Raw genomic sequence first — 21,240 nt, 5'->3', positions numbered from 1 at the left:
TGTCCTGAAATTCACTCTGTAGACCAGGCTAGCCTCAGACTCGGATCTACCTGCCTCTGCTTCACAGTGCTTGGATTAAAGACATGTAACACCACACCTGGCAGAAAGCTACAGGTTTAGAACCTGCACTCCAGACCACTGAGAGTCATTTGCTTTTTAACATTCAATAGTATGGGCTGAGGGCATAATGCAGTTTGTAGAGTGCTTGCTTTGTATGTATGAAGCCCTAGCTTTGACCCCTACCACTAAATAAACCAGGCATAGTGGTAAGTGCCTATAATTCCAGCACTGTAGAGACTAAGGCAGAAAAATTAACCTGGGATATATAAAAAACTCTCTCAAAGATTAAAAAAAAAAGGGAAATGGAAAGGAGTAAAAGAAAATTTATTAGTTTCTCTGTCTTTCTCTCTGAATTTTAATTAATACTATATTGCTTATATATTATACTTAGAGGCTGTAGAGATGGCTCTGTGGTTTTAAGACCATTTACTGCTATTTCAAAGGACCCAGGAGGCTCACAACCACTTGTAACTCCAACTCCAGGAGATCCAGCACACTCTCCTGGACCCCATAGGCACCTGAACTCATGTCCACATTCCTCCACACCAACACACATACACATGATTTAAAATAACTTAAAAACAAAAGTCATAAAAGATATCTATGGTTTTAAAGTTCTGAAGAGGATGTTCATAAATAGTATATTATTTGAATAGTAGTAGAGGATCTGCCATAAATCCGAAGAGGTAAAATAAATTTTATCATTACGGGAAATTGTATTGATGAATGCCCACAAGAAAATTTATCATCAGTCTTTCGGTCCTCAACTACCTTCATATTCATAGCCCAAGTTGCCAAGATAAATAAATAAACAAACCAGCATTTTCACTGGTGTGTCATAATGTGTCACAAAGCATCCCTGATTAAGAGAATAGACATAAAATGTCACTAGCTATGAAAAAGAGAGACATCACAAATATTTTGTACACTTAGTTTCTGCAAAGCAGACAGCCCTAATAGAGGGTAGTTTTGTGTGTGTAAATTCATGTTGGGGGCCAGAAGTCAGCCTCAGGTATGATTTCTCAGTAGCAGTCTGCCTTGGTTTTATTTTGTCTGTTTGCTTTGAGACAAGGTCTCTTATTTACTACTCTGAAATTCAACAATTAGTCTAGGCTAGTTGACCATGGGAGCCCCAAAGATCTGTTCTTCTGCCTTCCTGGCACTGACTTTACAAGCTCTTGTCACCACAGTCAGGTTTTGTTTTTGTTCTTAGAGTTCTCATGTGAACACATGGCCAGCATCTTATAAACTGAGAGCCATCTCCCTAACCTGATATATTTTTTGTTTTATTGAGACCTGTCTCACCGTGTATCCCATGCTGCTCTTAATGTAGTGATCTGCCTACCTCAGAATCCTGAGTGCTAAGATTATAGATGTGTACATCTACCCAGTTTCCTTATCATATCCACTTTTCCTTAAGGTGACCAGCTCAAAAGATACTGAGAGTGCTGGCCACAGTAGCACGTTCTTAATACCTGCTCCCGGGAAGTTCAAACAGGAAGATCAGGAGTTTGAGGCCACTTGGCTACTTAGGGTGGGCAGTAACAGCCTGAACTTCATAGCAAGAGAAACAGAAATAGGCTGAGACTGTTAGTACATTATTACTATGAATTTTGTTTTCAGAGATAGTGGCCCAAACAAAATACCCTTTTCCCTTGAAGTTCCTTTTAAATAGAATTCCTTAGACCAGATGGTGATGCATTGTTAAAAACCTTCATTGCCAGATGAACTCCAACCTTGATAGTTTATTGGCATATTTGACAGCCTATCCCCTCCTCCTCTGTAGGGAAAAGTCTCGTCTAAAAACCTGCAGTAAATGAAATGGGCAATTTATAATCCAAGTAGCCCAATATTCCCAAGACTTTTGGTAAAGCTAATAGATAGGAAATTGCCTTGGATGAAGGAAGCAGTTCACCTGTGAAAGAGGGGCAGTGAGTGGCTGGTGGGCACTAGGGACTTTTAACAAGAAGAAATGGGCATTGTTGTTGGGTTTGTAGTCCAGGCTCTGCCTTGGAAGAAAAAGGTCAGTATTTGTATGTGAGGTCTCAGATAGCCTTCCTGTCACTGATGACATGCTTTTCCTACCTTCTCATCATAATAGAGACAAGCGAGTCTCATCTCATGATTCTTGCTTGCTTGTTGGGTTGTAGGCAAGAGTATGAGATGTGGAGAGAATCCTTGACTGCTACTGTCTTGGTTCTTCTCTGCCCTCCTTCACCCTTCCCACCTTTATGCTCTCTCTCACTGTTTGCACTTAGGATTTTCCTTTATGATTCTAGAGATTGAAGTCAGAGCCCTAAAATACTGTAGGCAAATACTCTACTGCTGATTTACACTGCTAGCCTTTGCACTCTCCTCTTAAATTTAACTCCTTCTTGTCCTGTAGCTTATCATACTGGTTGTCTAAACCCAAAAATTTTGACCAGAAATTAAAGGTTATATCAACATATGCAATATTCTTTTTAAGTTTGCTATTCATTTTATTGCCATCACAGAAAAAAAGAACTTCCATTACACTGAGGAGACTCAGCGGTAGAGTACTTGCCTAGTATGCATGAGGGATCAATCTGCTTTACTCTCCTATACCCTGTCCAAAACAACAGAGTCATGAAACATAATTTTAAGTCTGTTACATGTCAGTATATAAATGAGCTTTATATTAGGATTTAATGTCTAGTATATTTTCTCAGGATGAGGTTTTCTGGATCTTTTCTTTTTGAGGATTCATTTTTATTTTTATGTACATTGGTGTTTTGCTTGCATGTATGTCTGTGTGAGGGTGTTAGAGTCTGTGGGTGCTGGGAATTGAACCCAAGTCCTCTGGAAAAATATCCAATGATCTTAATCTCTGAGCCATCTCTCTAACCCCTTCTGGATCTTTTTTTAAGATTTATTTATTTTATGTATGTGAGTACACTGTAGCTATTTTCAGACACACCAGAAGAGGACATCAGATCCCATTACAGATGGTTGTCAGCCACCATGTGGTTGCTGGGAATGGAACTCAGGACCTCTGGAAGAGCAGTCAGTGTTCTTAACTGCTGAGCCGTATCTCCAGCCCACTACTCTTTTCTTGAAGGCTACTTCACTTTTAAACTGTCTTAAGGATTTCAAAATTGTGAAGTAAACAGGCATTTTAACTCTTGGGTTGTTTGTTTGTTTTGGTTTATTTTCTCATTTTAAAGATTCAGAAAAAAATTTAAGAGAAACTATGGTCAGAGACTAGAGAGGTAGCTCATTTGATTGAGCGCTTACCTAGTGTTCATAGAGCCCTGGATTCACTTCCCACCACAGCATAAAATCATGTGTGGTGGCACATACCTATTTTCCCAAGGTTATGCAGCACACATGCTTACGTACTCACCCCAAAGAAAGAACCCACTGCAGACAAAAGTAACAATTACTCCAAAGTCCAACTTGGTGAACCACTGAATTTTTATTGGGATTACTAACAGAGGTAGTGGTGAGAGAAACAGGTACTGAATTATATAGCTCTATCAGGACTAGAAAGGGTTAAGAACACCTTCCAGAGGACCCTGGTTCAGTTCCTGGTACCCACTTGGTGGCTCTACAGGATATTCCCTCTTCTGACTTCTGGAACTTGCTGCCCAACCTACAGGCAGCTGGGCAAGTCCAAAAAAAAAAAAGAAAATCTCTTAGCATTTTGGCTGGTCAGAGTCCTCTCAGACAATTGTTTATGGATTGTATGCAGCTGGTGGGGGCAGGGAAACTTTGAAGATCCTAAAAGTTTCAGCTTTATATGAAGTTAACAGCCTGAATCTCATGAGCCTCCTGCCTATCTCTTGGAGGGAATATGTGTGAGGGTCTTTTGCCTACATGTATATGTACATGTGCTATGCTTGCAGAAGCCAGAAGAGGGCATTTAGATCCCCTTAGACCTAGAATTACAGGTAGTTGTTATATATAATGTGGGTACTGAAAATTAAACCCAGTTCCTCAGAAAGAGCAGCCAGTGCTCTTAATGGCTGAACCATCTCTTTTGTTCTACAAGGAGAGTGTTTCAGTTTTGGGAAAACTGCTATACAACCAAACAGGGGAGTCAGAAGTTCAAAGTAATCCTCATTTACATAGTGAATTCTGGACCAGCCTAAACTACAAGAGACCATCTCAAAAGAAAAAAATCTAGTTGTATAGTCATTTAATCCAGGATATTATTGATGGTGTGTGTTGGATTGCTCAAAGACTACTTTGCATTGTCCTTCACCCCCCCACATGTAGACCATGTATGAGTTTGTGACTAAGAAGATGTTGTATATCTAGATGTTCATTTTAAATGCCCTCAGCACAACTCTGGTGCAGCCTGTTTGCTCCTCTTACAGGTTGTTGAGGAGCATGAAAGTGTGGAGCAGAGTCGGCGAGCACAAGCTGAACCCATCAACCTGGACAGCTGTCTCCGTGCCTTCACCAGTGAGGAGGAACTGGGGGAAAATGAGATGTACTACTGCTCCAAGTGTAAAACTCACTGTTTGGCAACCAAGAAGCTGGACCTCTGGAGGCTTCCTCCAATCCTGGTATGTTAATAGCCCTGCACCTACGAGAAGAGTCTAGTATGTATGAGAGGGATCAGTAACAGGATTTTGGGGCTATTTTTGAGGATATTTCCTATAGCTATGTTTAGAAACCTTTTCTTCCTCAGTATAGTGACACGTGCCTGTATTTTCGAGAATTTGCAAGGCTGAGACAGCAGGATCACCAATAACTTAAGACAAGCCTAGGCTAAAATAGTAAGTTCCAAGCTAACCTAGACAAAGTAAGGCCCTGATTCCAAAAAGAAATGAGGTAGGATGGGGGCAGGTGGTGGTGGGGGGGATAATAAAAGTAGGTTTTATTCACCTGAAGTAATTGTCATCTCCAAGGCTTGCTTGTCTGCTAACCTAGGCCTAGTCCTGGAAGCTTCTAGCCTCTGTACAATCTTATCTAGGCCTAGAATGTTTTCAGCCTCTGAGACTTACTGCAGAGTAAGCTCACCATTTCTAGTTATTTCTGACCTCTGGATGGCTGGTTCAACTCAGCTCTTCTGACTTTTCATTCTCTTGCTCATTTCTCTCTTCAACCTGTCTCTGTATAATGGTTCTAGTAAAACTGCCTTCTACTCTCTCCTATGTAGCTTCTCCTTTCTCATTCTTCTCTGTGAGAGTTTGGCATATCCTATTCTATTAAATCTTTCTCTGAGTCATCATATTTTCTGCCACTCAATTAGACATCACTTTCAAATATGGGTGCTTTCTTCTTCAAACTAACTTTATTATTTTCAGTTAGAGGTGTGTCTGTAAAACAGGGGGATTAAAGGTGTGTCATTACAGCTTGTTTACATAGACTTAGAAGGTCTTTGGATCTGATTCTTTGCCAGAGCAGCCATGTTGTTGGATTAAAATTCCTCTACAGACAGAATCTTACTATGTAGTCCTGGTTAGCCTGAAACTTGCTGTATAGATCAGGCTTGTCTTACACTAAAAGATCCACTGCTTCTCCCTAGTGCTTGGATTAAAGGTGTGCACTAACACACCCTGTTCCAGTATTAGGAAATTTTCTATTATTTTTATTTTATAGGTATGGATGTTTTTGCCTGCATGCCTGTGCACCAGACATCATGTGCATGCAGTGCCCCTAGAGGCCAGAAGAGGGCATTAGAAATTCTGGAAAAAAAAAAATGGGTTTATAGAGGGTTGTTAACTAACTACCACGTGGGCACTGGGAACTAAACCTGGTTCTTCCTCAAGAGCAATAAGTGCTCTTAACCCCTGAGCCATTTCTCCAGCCCAAGTACCAGGATATTTAAAGAAGATTTGTGTCATCATCCTAGTATTCTGTGAACATAATAGCTTCCCAACAATGAATACACAAGAAATTGATGATATTCATTTGGCTAGCCAGAAGTGAAAACTGAAAGAAAGGAAGACACAGGCAAGGGCAGACTTGGGAACCCAGTAGGTAAGAAAGAAGGAATTTTTTAAATATATAAGGTATGATTAGTATGCATAGATTTTTGAATGTCAGGCTTGATGACTTTGCCAATTGCATATATGCATATAACAATGACATAATTCAAGAAATAAAAGCATTTATTTAAAACATACATTTGAGATTGTTAATTATGCAGAATTTTATATGTTCTTCAGAACTGTTGAATGTTCCTACCTTTTCTTCTTCAGATTATTCACCTTAAACGATTTCAGTTTGTAAATGGACGGTGGATAAAATCACAGAAAATTGTTAAATTTCCTCGTGAAAGTTTTGACCCTAGTGCTTTTTTAGTACCAAGAGACCCAACTCTTTGCCACCATAAACCACTCACACCCCAGGGGGATGATGTCTCTGAGCTACGGATTCCAGCAGGAGATGTGAAGAAAGTAGATGTCCAAAACTCAGCAGGGGAGGAGGATGTCCTCCTGAGCAAGAGCCCATCTTCACTCAGTGCAAATATCACCAGTAGCCCAAAAGGTAAGGTGAAGGGCTGTCTTTCCTTCTCTCTCATTCTTTCTTTCTTCTCTTGCTCTCATTCATAACTTTAATTGTCTTTCTCTCTCTCTCTCTCTCTCTCTCTCTCTCTCTCTCTCCCTCCTTCCCTCCCTCCCTCCCTTTCTTTCTTTCGTCATGGTCTTGTATAGCTCCAGCTGACTTCTTCTGTTCTGAACATGTAGTTTGATGAAGAAACCTATCTGGAATCAAACCTATCTCTATTTCAGTGTAGTACTTGGAGCACAAAATAACAACCTTCTTAAATCTAGATTTTCATTAGTCATCCATAAAATGGAGAAAATACCAAGTTACAGCAAGAGCATTTGGAATACCAGGAGTAGTGGTGCTATATAAGTCACAAACGAGAGACACCAATGCCTGGTACTCAACCAGTTTCTTTTTCCTTTTTTTTTTTTTTTTTTGTTTTTTGTTTTTTTTTTTTTTTGTTTTTTGTTTTTTGCTTTAAGCTCAGGACCCCAGCCCACAAGATGATAAAACCCACATTCATGGTGGGCCTTCCTTTCTTAATTAACCCTTCCAGGAAACACCCTCAAGCACACTCAGAGGTGTGTCTCCTAGGTGAGTCTAAACATACTCAGATCCAAGCTGACAATGACTAACCATTACAAATACCAAAGGCCATGGGTGTTCATAAAGTATTTTGGTATTTACATAAAACCTACCCATATAGTCTCTGCACATTTAAAATCATTTCTATGTTTTTTTCTTCTATACTCAATACACACCTATAATCCAAACTCTTGGAAAACTAAGACAGAGAAATTTTAAGGTTTTGTTGTTGTTTTGTATGTATATGAATAAGTAAATTGCTGTGTTATGTAAATAACTGTTACAGTGTCTATAAAAATCATACAAAAGAAGTCTGTGTTTTAGTACAAATGTGGTTTTGTGTTGTGTTGTTTTTTGGGAATGTTTGTGTTGTTAGCTTGTTTGGTTTTGGTTTCTCTGTGTAGCCCTGGCTGTCCTGGAACTCTGTAGATCAGGCTGACCTCAAATTCAGAGACCCACCTGCCTCTGCCTCCTGAGTGCTGGGATTATAGATTTATACCACCACTGTCTGGTACAATAAATCATATCTGTAGTTACCTGGATCTTGTGCGACCCACAGATGAAGACTAAGTGTGTATGATTTTTTTTTCCTACCATCTCACTAACTACAGCTCCAACTCTGTATGTGAACTTTATTGTCATTCTCTCAGAAATGTATAGTGCAATAAGGTACAATTCCATATAGTAGACTACCCTTTTATTTTTATTTTTATTTCTTTTTTAATCTTTTGAGTTTTTTTGAGACATGGTTTCTCTGTGTGGTCTGGCTATCCTGGAGTTCACTCTGTAGATGAGACTGGCCTCAAAGTCACAGAGATCCTCCAAAGCGCTGGGACTAAAAGCATGCACCACCACTGCCCTTCTCCTTTAATCCTTCTTAATCGAAGGAAAAGATGATTGAGCGTTGTGTAGTTTTAATTCCTCAGAATTTTTATATGGTCTGCTGGGTTTTTTTTTTTTTTTTTTTTTCCTCTTCATTTTGCTATGTAATGAACTGAGGATTTCATACATGCTAGACAGTGCTTTACCACCTTAATACATCTCCAGCCATTTTTCATTTTTATTTTGAGGTATTTCACTAAGTATCCTGATCTGAATCCAGCTTAATGTTGCCCAGACTGACCTTGAACTTTAAATCCTCTTCCTTGCACTTCTTGAGTAGCTGGAGTTACAGGCATGTGCCACCAGGTCTTACCTCAGTTTTCATCTCTAACATGAGAAATAATTACAAGTAAATTGTATATGTGGGTCCTTGGTAATTTTGTTTGGCTTTCTTTGTTTTGTTTTTTGCTATTTGAAATAGGATTTTGCTATGGTGGTACAAGTTGGCCTGGAAGCCACTGTGTAGCCCAGGCTGTCCTTGAATCCAGTCCATGTGCTTTAGTTTCCTGAGTGTCAAGATGACAGGTGTGTGCCTCCCCCCAATCTAAGAATGTATTTATGATGTTCATTATTTTGAGCTGAATGTGACAGATAGTCTCTCTGTGATTTGGTAATTCCTACAATGCATTCTACCCTCTTGCTGCTGCTGCCCGTCTTATTACCTGTTCTTATTGTCTCTAGAGGGACTAGAGTGGCTCACAGGCTGTGGTCTAGCTACCCCAACAATGACTATTTACTAATGGAAGGTCCAAGAATCAGTAGTTGTTCAGACCATGAGGATGGACTTCAGTAAACACCAGAATCCCAAAGAAGTGGGCTCTAACACCAGTGAAGGAGTGGACTTGCCATCGAGAGTGAGAGCAGGCAGGCAGAGTGAAAGCTTTCTTCTTCTGTGTCCTTTCTGTTTCCAGCAGAAGGTGTGCCCCAGATTAGAAGTGATTTTATCACCTCAAAAGATGTGGATTTTGAGCTGGCACACACCTTTAATTCTGCCACTCTGTTGGGAGGGAGAGGCAGGCGGATCTCACAATTCTAGGCCATCCTGGTTTACAGAGAATGTTCCAGGCTATACAGGGTCTTAAAATGTGTGTGTGTGTGTGTGTGTGTGTGTGTGTGTGTGTGTGTGTGTGTGTGTGTAATTTAAAACTTGAGAGGCAGGCAGCTCTCTCAAGTTTTAGACAGCCTGGTCTACAGAGTGAGTTCCAGGACAACCAGGGCTACATAGAGAAACCCTGTTTAGTAGGGATAAAAAAATTTTTAATAAAGGTGATAATAAAAAACACCTTATAGATGTTCACACTTCAGTTTTAGTAAATTCCAGATATAGTCTTGTTTTCAGCCAAGAATAACCATCACAAGCGCTGTAATAAGGAATAGGAGTAAGCATCCAGCATTCCTACCTTTGTATGCACATTAGGAAGCTAGCTTCAGAGTTCGCATTTGGTATCAAAATTAACTGGTGGCATTTGGACTTAAAATCTCTCCCTTCCTCTTTGACAGGTTCACCTTCTTCATCAAGAAAAAGTGGAGGCAGCTGTCCCTCCAGCAAAAATAGTAGCCCTAACAGCAGCCCACGGACCTTGGGGAGAAACAGAGGGAGACTCCGGCTGCCTCAAATTGGAAGCAAAAATAAACTGTCCAATAGTAAGGAGAATTTGGATGCCAGCAAAGAGAATGGGACTGGGCAGATCTGTGAACTGGCTGACACCTTGGACCAAGGACGTGTGTTGGGAGGCAGCCAGCCTGAGCTGATCACTCCTCTGGATCATGAGATCACTTTGACTAATGGATTTCTTTATGAGCATGAGGCATGTGGTAATGGCTGTAGCAATGGTCAGTTTGGAAACCATAATGAAGAAGACAGCACTGATGACCAAAGAGAAGATACACACAGTAAACCTATTTATAATCTATATGCAATTTCGGTAAGTGATGTATTACATAGATTTCAACAAATATTTCTCAAGCTGGGCATGGTGACACATGCTTTTAATCCCAGCACTTGAGAGGCAGAGACAGTCAGATCTCTTAAAGGCTTCAGAGTGTGTTCCAGGAGAGCCAACGATACACTAAGAAACTCTGTCTTGAAAAACAAAAAACAGGAGGCTGCAGAAATGGCTCAGTGGTTAAGAGCACCGACTGCTCTTCCAGAGGTCCTGAGTTCAATTCCCAGCAACCACATGGTGGGTCACAACCATCTGTAATGGGGTCTGATGCCCTCTTCTGGTGTGTCTGAAGACAGCTACAGTGTACTCATACATAAAATAAATAAATCTCTGGGAAAAAAACAAAACCAAGATGGCCATCTAATTACATATACATATATAATTCAAATAATTCTATGTTAAATATTTTTAAGTAATGTTTTTCTTTCTAAATAACTATTACAGGGCCAGACCTGGTGACACATACCTCTAACCTTACCACTTAAGGATCTCAAGTTTGAAGCCAACCTAGGCTATATAGCAAGATACTGTTTTTGTTTTTTGTTTTTGCTTTTTTATACTATGCTTGTGAAATAGGATTTGTTTTTGGAAAAATTGGGTAATTGTAAACATTTTTTCCTTACTACCTAGATGGCCATCTTGCTTAGATCTCAGCACTATGCCCTGGCTGAAGTACTGTTGATTACTAACATACCACCACTCTCTCCTTTCTTTAGTGCCATTCAGGAATTCTGGGTGGAGGCCATTACGTCACTTATGCCAAAAACCCAAACTGCAAGTGGTACTGTTACAATGACAGCAGCTGTAAGGTAAATATTCTCAGTCCTTAAATGACAGAAACAACTTTGGGGAACATAATTGCAATAATAGTCCTTCCACTGAGCAGGAAATAGTGTCTGTATAAAGAGGTCTCCACGTAGATGCTGTTCAGTGTTAAGGAAGCAGAGGTGATGGCAAAACTAGGGATGAGCAGAGAATAAGAAGAGTGAATGAAAAGGTGCTATGTAATGAGAAGTGGAATCTTTTGGGTTGAGTTGGTCGTGTCCTGTCCTCTGTGTGTATCCCCCATGCTGACCATAACAGCCATGGCAGCACATGTTAGAAAAGCACTTACACTAAAGACCTGAACTATGTAATGATAGGGTCTTTTGAACCATTAGAATGGTATGAATTTTGTTAGATATGGTGGCTACCCCTTTGATGGAAGTGGAGGCAAGAGAATCAGTTCAATTAAGGTCATGTTCTTTTACGTAAATGAATTTAAGAACACTCTGGGCTACATGAGACAGTGTCGTCCCCCCCCCCCAAAAAAAAATTCTCTTTCACTTACCAAAAGTAAATAATTTGAGGTTTAAAGCATTCCTTTGCCTATCAGAAATATCAAAATATTTCCAAAAAAAAAAAGAACAACAACAAAAAAAGATGGAAAGTAATCAGAAGTGTTTTCAGGGCAGATGTGAGATAATTGATCCTAGCAGTCAGTCTAGACTAACTTAGAGTTGGTCTTCCTAATAACACTAAGAGCCAACACAGGCTTTTTGTTGAAGGCTTTTTTATCCTTTTAGGAACTCCACCCTGACGAGATAGACACCGACTCTGCCTACATTCTTTTCTATGAGCAGCAGGGGATGGACTGTGCACAATTTCTGCCAAAGATAGATGGCAAGAAGATGGCAGACACGAGCAGCATGGATGAAGACTTTGAGTCTGACTACAAGAAGTACTGTGTGCTACAGTAAAGCTACACTTGGGCTGCTAGGTGGGCTGCTGGGAAGGGAGGTGACTCCTTGTAGCTGGCATCTGGCAGAATTGTCCCTAAAAAGCAGGATAAGTGTAGTTATTTTATACTGTGATCTGAAGCACAAAATAAAAGTCCTAATTAAAATAGCAGTCAACTTTAAGAATAGTAATAATTTTGTTTTGAAGTCTCTCACAAGCTGTCTGGTAGAGAACTTTGAGGCAGATCCCACCATTAGCCTGTAAACAAGAGGGTTTGGCACCAATCACCTGGGACCAATTAAGAATTTAATTGTGCTTGTCCAAATAATGAACAAACTTGTAGTGAGTATAGAGTTTACCAAGAATCATAACAGGATACTAAGGATTTCCTTGGAATCAAAAAACAACAAAAACTGTAATGTTGTCTGGGGACGACATGATGTGCTACCTCCTTTTTCCTGAAGTCTCATTTTGTTGTGTTGACAAATGGAGAAAGCAAGACCATGCAGGAGTGCAGATAGTTCTTAGTTATGGACACAGTGTTTTCAGTCTTTTAAACCATTTCCCCAATCTTTCTATGTCTTTTTTGCTTTCTGTTCTTGTTGGGTTTGTGTTTGAAACAGTGATTGGTGGCAGAGGCATATGACAGTCAGTCTGAACCGAAGAGTCTCTGAAGACTGTGCCTTCTACCCAACTCAGTTCTGAGACCCAGGAGAAAGGAAGGCAGCCGTGGTGTCCAGCTCAGACAGCTCTCCTGCAGAGGCACACTGCTGGGTGTGGCAGCTGCCACAGGGTTTGCACCATAGGCCCTAAGCAGATGTTGCACAAAGAGCTTCTAGGAAGGTAGGCGGCTGCAAAGCCAGACGTGTTTCCTGTTAGTGGTAGGATTTTTCCCCCTTTGTTTCTCGTTTTGCACTTTAAATGAGAGAATACATGCAAACAGTTGTGCTTGTACTTTAATGGCTCTAAGGGCTATAAACTAACTCCATTAGAGTGTAAAATTTAAAAACAAAGTACATCCAACATTAATAGTTCCTAAGAATTGTTTAGAAGGCATACTCTAGTTGTTTGCCTGTCTGTTCCTTACCAACTTTTTTTTTTTTTTTTTTTGCATTAGTCACCAAAAACTACTTTTCTCACTTTTTTTCTAACTATTCAAAACTGGAACAAAAGTATAAATGTTATTTATTTCTGGCAGCATTTTTTCTTTGTTGTGTTTTAATATATAGTTAAAGGAAATTTTCACCTTATTTTTGGTCCATTAAAAAAATTCATCAAGACCCTGGGAGTTGATTCCCATTTGTTGTCAGATCCTCTTACTCCCTTCCTCGTGGGTAGTAAATCCCAATGTAGTTAGTGTTCACATTCTGATAGCTGAGACCAGTAACTGCCTGATTCTCAGCACAGTTGGAAAGTTGTCTTAAACAACTGCCTAGGTTGACCCCCTTTCCAGAAGAGTGAGTGTACTTAAAAGGAAGGAGTGGCCAAAGGAGTGATGCATACTTCGTAGAGTCAAGGTTTTCATGTATGAAATCATCCATTCCTACCTAGACAAGTCCCATGAAAAAGTAGATTTTCAATAATTTCCTTACAGATGTTTAGTTGAGCAAGTAGCACAACCTACTAATGTTGTTTGATCTGTGTTTGTTATATTGGTTGTGATTAATTTTTTAATTCAAGAACTAGCAGAAAATTTATTAAATTAACTATTAACTACATTCACCTTGTAAATTTCTGTATAAAACTTGTTGACAATGCACTGACTTTAGGAAGACATTAATGTACATAGAGTGTAAATAAGATAGTGTTGATGTACTGAAATATGAGCTGTATAAAAGTATTAGTCATTGTATATGGCGTGTACCTGTCTATCTGTAACTATTACCCAAACAAATTAAATACTGCAAATGTCCAATGTGGTTTTTCCTTGTACAAGTAAACTCAAAAAGTCTGTTTCTTCAGCCTTTCTGTGATCCTGTTTTAATTTTCTGTGTGCATAATATCAATCACATTTACAAAGAGGACACTTCACTTGGGAGGGGGGGGTTAGAACCTGTTGAGGTAGAAGGGGAACCTGCAGTGACCCAGTAAATTTTACTTAAATAATGGCTCAAATTCACATGGTATAGATTTATTATAAACTGAAAATTCATGAGAGAGAGATTTCATACCAATCATGAGATAAAGATAAAAAAAATTTCCATTTGTATAATACTTTGAAGTGGTCCTAATTGTGGGGACAAGGGGTTAAAGCACTAAGAAACTAGTAATTTCCCTGGTTGCTTTTTCTTAAGATTTCTCTTACTGTTGGTCATGGTGGCACCTGCTTTTTGTCCCAGCACTGGGGAAGCAGAGGCAGGAAGATCTTTTTGAGTTCAAGGCCAGCTTGGTCTACAGAAAGCAAGTTCCAGGACAGCAAGTCCTACACAGAGAAACTCTGTCTTGAAACCCTTCCAAACAATTATTTTGTTTTATTATGTCTGTCTGGGATGTTTATGGTTGTCCAAAGATGCCAGAAAGGACTGTTGGTTTCCCTGGAGTAGGGGTTTATGAGCACCTGACAGATGCTAGAAACCAAACCCCAGTCCCTCTAAAAGAGCAGCAAGTGCTTTAACTACTGAGTCAACATTTCAGTACCATAAGACTTATTTTATGTTTAATTATGTATATTTATACACATATGTGGGATGTGCATGTTTGAGTGCAGGTGCCCATGGAGTTGAGAAGAGATCATGGGATGGCTGAAGCTGGAGTTACAGCACTTCTAACTCTTGCAGATGCTGGGAACCAAAAGTAGGTCTTCTGTAAGAGCAACAAGCACGAGCCATCTCTCTAAGAGCTCCAAAGACATTTGGCACTTTTACTAAAATGAAGAGCTAGAGCTGTAGTAATTTTTGCTCCTACAGTAATTTTATTTACCTTTAAAATTCAAATATCTAATAAATACTCAAGTTTACAAAAAGTGAACTACATACATTTCATGTAAGTACTCAGTGTAGAAGCCTGCCCCCGTGACAGTTGGTCCTGTTTTATAAAGAGGTTTGGGCTTTTTTGCTGTTTTGTTTTAAAGCCTTAACTATCCTGGCACTAAGAAAATTTAATGACTTTCAGCTCACAGTCTTCAAAAATGGGCATACATATTAAACATACAGATGAACTGTTGAACAACTGCACTGTAAAGAACAAACAGGATGTAGATCCCAGAAAACCCTAAAAATGAGCATAGCTTTTCAAGTACCAGTCTGCATGTTCAGCTTTGAAAGGCCTTGAAGATACCAGCTTAGGTTCCTTGGTTTTGAGTGATCCTCATCTAGAGGACCTCCAGCTCTGAGGAGTCTCTCCACCACTTGGTAGCATTGCTTAATGGTTTTTTTGTTTGTTTGTTTGTTTGTTTTTCTTCCTTGCAGCCACCTTGAATTGAAACAAGTAGTTGACTTGGCATGTTGTTTATGACTACTTATTACACATTTTTACATAATTTATTATTGGACCAGGATGTACACATATGGAGATCAAAGTATAGTTTGCAAGATGTGGTTTCTTTCCTTTCACCCTGTGGGTACAGGGGGATTGAACTTAATGCTTGATGGCAAGGGTCTTTACTGAACCATCTGGCCAGTCTCCACCCACTCCCCATCTCACCCCTGTCCAGCTATGTTACAGGTTGAATATAGAAGCCCCCTGGAATGAACCAGGACATCTAACTTGAGAAACAGAGATCTCAGTGTTACCTGATAATGTACCAGTAGGTTCCTTAATGTTTATATTGTAAATTAAAAATGCCATTCCTCTGTGGTCAGAGACCTGTTCAGAGAGAATCAAGTAAACAAACAAAAAGGCATTTTTAGGTTTGCTGACTAGGAGGAGGCAAATGGAAGATGTAGGGAAAAACATAAATTCAGACCTATAAATCAGGTCGGCAAATGAGGAGCAGGTTTGGCCATGGGTGAGAAGCAATGAAACCTAAAATTTGGTGGGGGGGGGGGGGGCTGTATGTGTAACTCCACCTGATTGTTACGGAAGAACATGGGTTAGGAAAAAAATCAGAAATCCGGACATTAATGTAAAATATTCCATTTAGAAATGAAAAGCTGCAGGGCTGGAGAGATGTCTCAGTGGTCAAGAGCACTGACTGCCCTTCCAGAGGTTCTGAGTACAATTCCCAGCAACCACAAGGTGGCTCACAACCATCTGTAACAAGATCTGATGTTCTCTTCTGGTGTGTCTGAAGACAGCTATAGTGTACATATATATATATATATATATATATATATATATATATATATATATATATATATATATATATAATTAAATCTTAAAAGGTGGAGGAGAATAGCCAGCAATCCCAGCACATTTAGACAGAGACAAGAGGATCACAAGTTTGAGGCTAACCTGGGCTATATATAGCAAGTTCTGTGACAGCCTGGACTATACAGAGAGAACCAAGTACTTGTCAGCACTTAGGAGCCCGAGGCAAGTCTGGCCTATATGAGTGCCTGTCAGCCAAGGGATACAAAGTGAGACCCCTGTCTCTTAAAACTTGACTAGTGGTAACTTACCCTCTGATCTAGCACTGGGAAAGTTAAAATAGGATCTTTTGAGCACTGGGGTTCAAGACCCTAATCTCAAAAGCAATTATAGTTTTAATTTTTCAGTAGGGCTGAGATGGGGTTTTTCTACATTGCCCTGGCTATCCTGGAACTTGCTGTATAGACTAGACTGGCCTTGAACTTTAAATCACTTTATTTCTGAAAGTTATTGAAAAGATTAAGTCATGTATGTAGAGAGTAGAATGAAAATATTCTTTACCCACTTAGGGAAACAACACATACCATATAGTAGTGGTCAAATTGATCAGCAGTTGAGAGGTGTATGCTAAAGAACACATGTGGACCTATTTATAGAGTGGTGCTGGGTTCACTGGGTACAGTGGTTCCCAGCCAGTGCATCAGCTCTAAAAGTCAGGACCAGGTTAAAACCACTAACCCGAGTCCCCATCCACCAGTGTCATCTCTTCTGTGTTTGTGGCTCTTTACACACAGCCTTACCAGTTTATCTTCGCCTAGACATCCAAGAATCTGGACGTTAATACATTCTCCAGGGGGGAACCTTTTGCAATGGTCTACAGATTGGTCATTTATGGAAACCACTGCCCCAAGAAATGGATCATTTCTTCATTCTACCTGGGGAAGGATGACAGAGATGCTACAGGTGCATACAGAAGAAGGAGTGATGGTAATTAACCAAAACAAAATGGCTGTAATGAAGTGCTGTCCTTATGAAGTATTGACTCAGAACACCAGACAGTAGGCTGTTGACAGTGCTTAGGGAAACTTAAGAGGAAAAGAAGCAAGTATACTGTGAGGAAAGATCAGGATTACATTTTTCAGAATCCACCTCGGACAACAGTGAGACCATCCAAGGGCTAAGTTGAAGCTAAGTTGAAGGCACTTGAGTATAGATCCTCAGAAGGCAAGAGCTATGATCTGAAGGCTTTTAAGGGTCAGACCAGTTCAAATGAAGGCAGTTAACATTGCCGAGTATTGTGGCATGGCTAGGAAATAGTTCTGTGTTTCATATGACTTGCTGTAGTTTTCTTTCTCATGTACACAGTGCTTTTGCTAGTCTGTCTCTGTTTCTCCCTCCCTCCTCCTGTGGAGATGAAACCCATTTGCACACTATACAAGCACTCTTACCACTGAGCCACACCTCCAGCCTTTGAAATTTCTCTTGTTAACAAGCTTTTCATCTTCCTATAAGACCAGTAGGAACTCATCACTGAACACTTGCAGTACTCCAAGGAAGTCCTAAGTAAAGGCAAAAGGGAAATGAGATCAGACAAGGGGGAGGAAAAGCTAGGAAGGTGAAGGCATACCAAGGAGAGGAGCCTAGTCATAGCCACATGTGGCCTAGAAGGGTGTCTGGCTGGTGGAACTTATATGATAGCCTTTTCAGTAACAGTCATTAGCAATGTCCCTTGATGAATTGCTAAAGCACCATGTCCAGCAAAATTGCAAATTAGGCAAGGAGATCAGGAATGGAGTAGGTACATTTGTCCTCAGAGGCTGCTGAAGCCCCAGCTTCAGTGTTGGGTTGCAGTAAAGCAGAGGTGAACTCCAGGCCATGCTCTGCACTTTACAGACAGGTCTTCCCTCTGTGCTTCATGTCGCCTTGGGGATAATTACAATGGTGTACTAGATCATAGAGCACCCATCTTTTTTGAAACAGCACCAGAACTAGATCCTTTCTTTCACATCATAACTGCTAAGGCAGCTCAGGTTGGTACTGCTCAGGTTGATGTACAAGTGGGAAGTAGGTACTGCCTGAACATAAGATCAAATATCATTAAAGCACCTTTCACCCTCCCCAAATGTGCAAGAAACCTATGGTAAGGGCTCCAGCAACCTTTGAGGTACTAGCTTCCAGAGTTGGGAGTGGCCTCCTGCAAGAGAGGCCTGGGAAACACCTTGGTAGCTCAGTGGGCTTTGCAAAGGCCAGTTTGCTTTGCCAATTAGTTGTGAGCGAGAGAGGGAGAGCAACCAGGGTAAAACCATGGCTGAATATGACAGTGCAGAATCCTTTGCAACCAGCCATAGTTCTACAACTGCACAGTGTTGCTTAAGGCCAGATAAACCCCTTACTATGGAGATGGAGGCAGTGCCTGGAACAGCCTGCTGCCTGGCAGCTGTCCTAGGGACAGGGCTCCTGTAAATAATCAGCCCACAACCTGTGTCCTTTAGCTGCGCCAGCTGGAGAAAGTCCCTGCTGCCACTCCTTGTTTGCAGAGCTCTCTGTAGCTTGGAGTTGTAAATAAACATCTCATTTTTTAAGAGAACTTACTTTGGGCCTTGAACTGAGCCTAGAACTGGAAGGAAGTGTGCTGTTTAGTTTTTTGTCAACTTGACACTAGCTAGAATCATCTGGGAGTGGGGAAGAAGGATAACTCAATTGAAAATATACTTCCATCAGACTGGCCTGTAGGTATGTCTAATATTTGATGCAGAAGGGCCCAATCCACTGTGAGCAGTGCCAACGCTTGGGAAGACAGTCCTGGGTTATAATAAATGCAAAGCGTGTGTCTCTTCAAAAGCAAGCCAGTAAGCAGCAGTCCTCCATAATCTGTGCTTGAGTTCCTTCCCTGGCTTCTCTTAGTGATGGACTGTAAAGAGTATGCTGAAATACACTCTTAGCCCTTCCTTCCCCCAAATTGGTTTTAGTATTTTATCACAACAAAGAACCCAACTAAGACCTAAGACGGGAAGAAAAGTTGGAAAGCCACTTAAATCTCAAATGACGTTTTCCATTTTGTTGTTGTTTAGTTTTGTTTTAAAATATATCCCAGGGTAGATTCAAGGATTGCCTTGACCTTCTGATCCTTCTGCTCCTCCTGCAGAGTGCTGGGATTACAAGTAGGCACCACCATGTCTGGATGTGCAGTGCTCAGGGTCATGCTAGGCAAGCAGCCTACTCACTGAACTCCATCTCCAGGCCCTATTCAGAAGATCTGCTTGTGTGCACTGTGTGTTCTGATTACTGAACAACACTCAGCATGCATAGCTCTGTGAGAGATGACCTTCATCCCTTTTTATGGATGCACTTGAAGCTGGGTGAGGTTAAATCACCTGCCCAGGATGTTGGTGTCACAGTGACAGAGTGTTTCTGAGCTGGTTGCAAACCAAGATTCAAGGAGACAGAACGGACTCAAACCCAGTTGCTGCTTTGCACCCGATTCCTGGGAAAATGGTCGACCCACACTGAATTTCGGGGGTTTCCTCTCTGACAAGGTCACTCTGCCCTTGACTGCTTCACAATGTAGTGATCAGACAGTGAACGTGAACATGCTTTACAGTCAGTTGTACAAATGCAGCATTGTAGCATCAGGAAAGGAAATGGGTATCCTAATAGCAAAGCCTCACCCAGCTCCTGGAACATGACAAGGCCTCAGAGCCAGGAAGTCTGCAGTGGCTCCTGAGGGACACTTAACATCAGGTTTGTTCCTTGCCTGTGGTGGCCCAGGGACCTCAGGAAGTGGATAGAAAGAGTGGGGAGTAGACAGAAAGATGGGACCAGGAAGAGAAAAGGATTCTTTCTGGCTGAGGTAAAGGTCATTTGTTCCCAGCTGCATCCTGGATCACCTGTGACAAAAGCCCTCTAGGAAAGGCTATGGCAAGCAAGCGAGCTTCCTGAAAATGGCCCGCTGTTCTATGTGGCTGTAATGAGTACACTCTGGATAGGCACAGCCCCAGAGACATAGTCACTGGGTTACTTCTCGCAGCTGTGTGCCTTTCCTGCCACCATTATACAGCCTGATGGTTCCTGGGCTTCAGCCCACAAATGTCCTGCAGATCAACATGAAGATGAACTTTCATGAATTAATGTTGTTTAGATGAATTAATGATTATAGAACTCCCAATTTGATTCAAATAATTTTAGGAGGAAAGTTTCAGGGGATGGTTCTAGGTGTTTTTCCGGAGATACAATAAAGTTAGAATCAAGACTAGAATGTGCCCCTCTTCATAGAGTAGTAAGTAAAAACTGCATAATAAGGAATACAATGAGCTTTCATAAACTGCACTAAGAAGAGAAATAGACTTGGGACAGATTTGTGATGAAGGAAAAACATTCATTCTGGTCAGGTCCAAGGATGAGGCCACAGAGCTGCACTGTGAAAAAGCAAGGCCATGGGAAACTGAGGCTTTGAACCTATAATGAGCTTATAGAGCGAAACACTGCTTTGAACTTACTACTGACATCTCTCTCTGTAACTCCCTTTTGTGTAACATTTTATCTGTGAGGTAATTTTATAAAGAATTTTTGTCTGAGAAGGTATGAGAAGGCTGAGAAAAAATAAAGTGTGGCTACTGTGGATCTGCTCCATCCACCAAAGGTCTGTTTGTTGATACGTATATACATGCATATGTATGTATGCATGCATGCATGTATGTATGTATGTATGTATGTATGTATGCATGCATGCATGTATGTATGTATGTATGTATGTATGTATGAGCATAAATGCAGTCTCAAAGAGGCCAGGAGAGGGCATTGGAAACCCTGGGACTGGAGTCACAGATGGTTGTGAACCACCATGTTAGTCCTCTCCTGGGGAAGAAACCCAGGTCCTCTACAAGAGCAACCAATGCTCTAACTGTTGAGCATCTCCTCAGCTCCATCTATCTCCTTTGTCCCCTGAGAGGTGTCAATTTTGGATGGAGGTCTACCATTTCTACCATCGGCAACAGGGAAAGGAGAGGACCAGGTATAGTAGTACCTGTCTTTAACCCTAATACTTGGGAAGCAGAGACAGATGGATCTCTGTCTGTTTGAGGCAAGCATGGTCTACAAAGTGAGACCCTGTCTTCTTTTTAAAGGGGGGGGGGGCAAAGTTGGGCTCAACCCTGCAGAAGAGGCACTGCTGGTTCTCCCTGTGGAACTCAGCAGTTAGCATTAAACCTGCTGTATGCTGGCCTGTCATGACAGCGGATGGACAGATGGTATTTGTGTTAAAGCCCAGGCTGCTGGGGATCAACGTCTGGAGACAAAGGGTCCAAGTCAATTGTTCTCCCTCCCTCCTTCCTCAGGA

General features: G+C 40.9%; 1 protein-coding gene across 3 annotated transcripts in view; it reads left to right on the top strand.

Annotated features, from left to right (window-relative positions):
* The window catches only part of USP32 (ubiquitin specific peptidase 32), a 127,314-nt gene extending 113,696 nt beyond the window's left edge, over positions 1-13,618 (top strand). For 2 of the 3 annotated variants that reach the window (XM_080922202.1, XM_080922200.1), the window contains exons 30-34: positions 4,401-4,592; positions 6,234-6,522; positions 9,493-9,917; positions 10,655-10,747; positions 11,504-13,618. In XM_080922202.1, coding sequence (XP_080778328.1) covers positions 4,401-4,592; positions 6,234-6,522; positions 9,493-9,917; positions 10,655-10,747; positions 11,504-11,677 — 1,173 coding nt within the window. In that variant the 3' untranslated portion in view covers positions 11,678-13,618. The remainder of the gene's footprint in view (positions 1-4,400; positions 4,593-6,233; positions 6,523-9,492; positions 9,918-10,654; positions 10,748-11,503) is intronic. The other variant, XM_080922201.1, reaches the window with a different exon arrangement.
* Positions 13,619-21,240: the final 7,622 nt, after the last annotated feature.

The sequence above is a fragment of the Micromys minutus genome (assembly GCF_963924665.1).
Source record: "Micromys minutus genome assembly, chromosome: 10".
Lineage (NCBI taxonomy): Eukaryota > Metazoa > Chordata > Mammalia > Rodentia > Muridae > Micromys > Micromys minutus.
The sequence above is the reverse complement of the archived record's forward strand: the minus strand, read 5'-3'. Positions and strand labels throughout refer to the sequence as shown.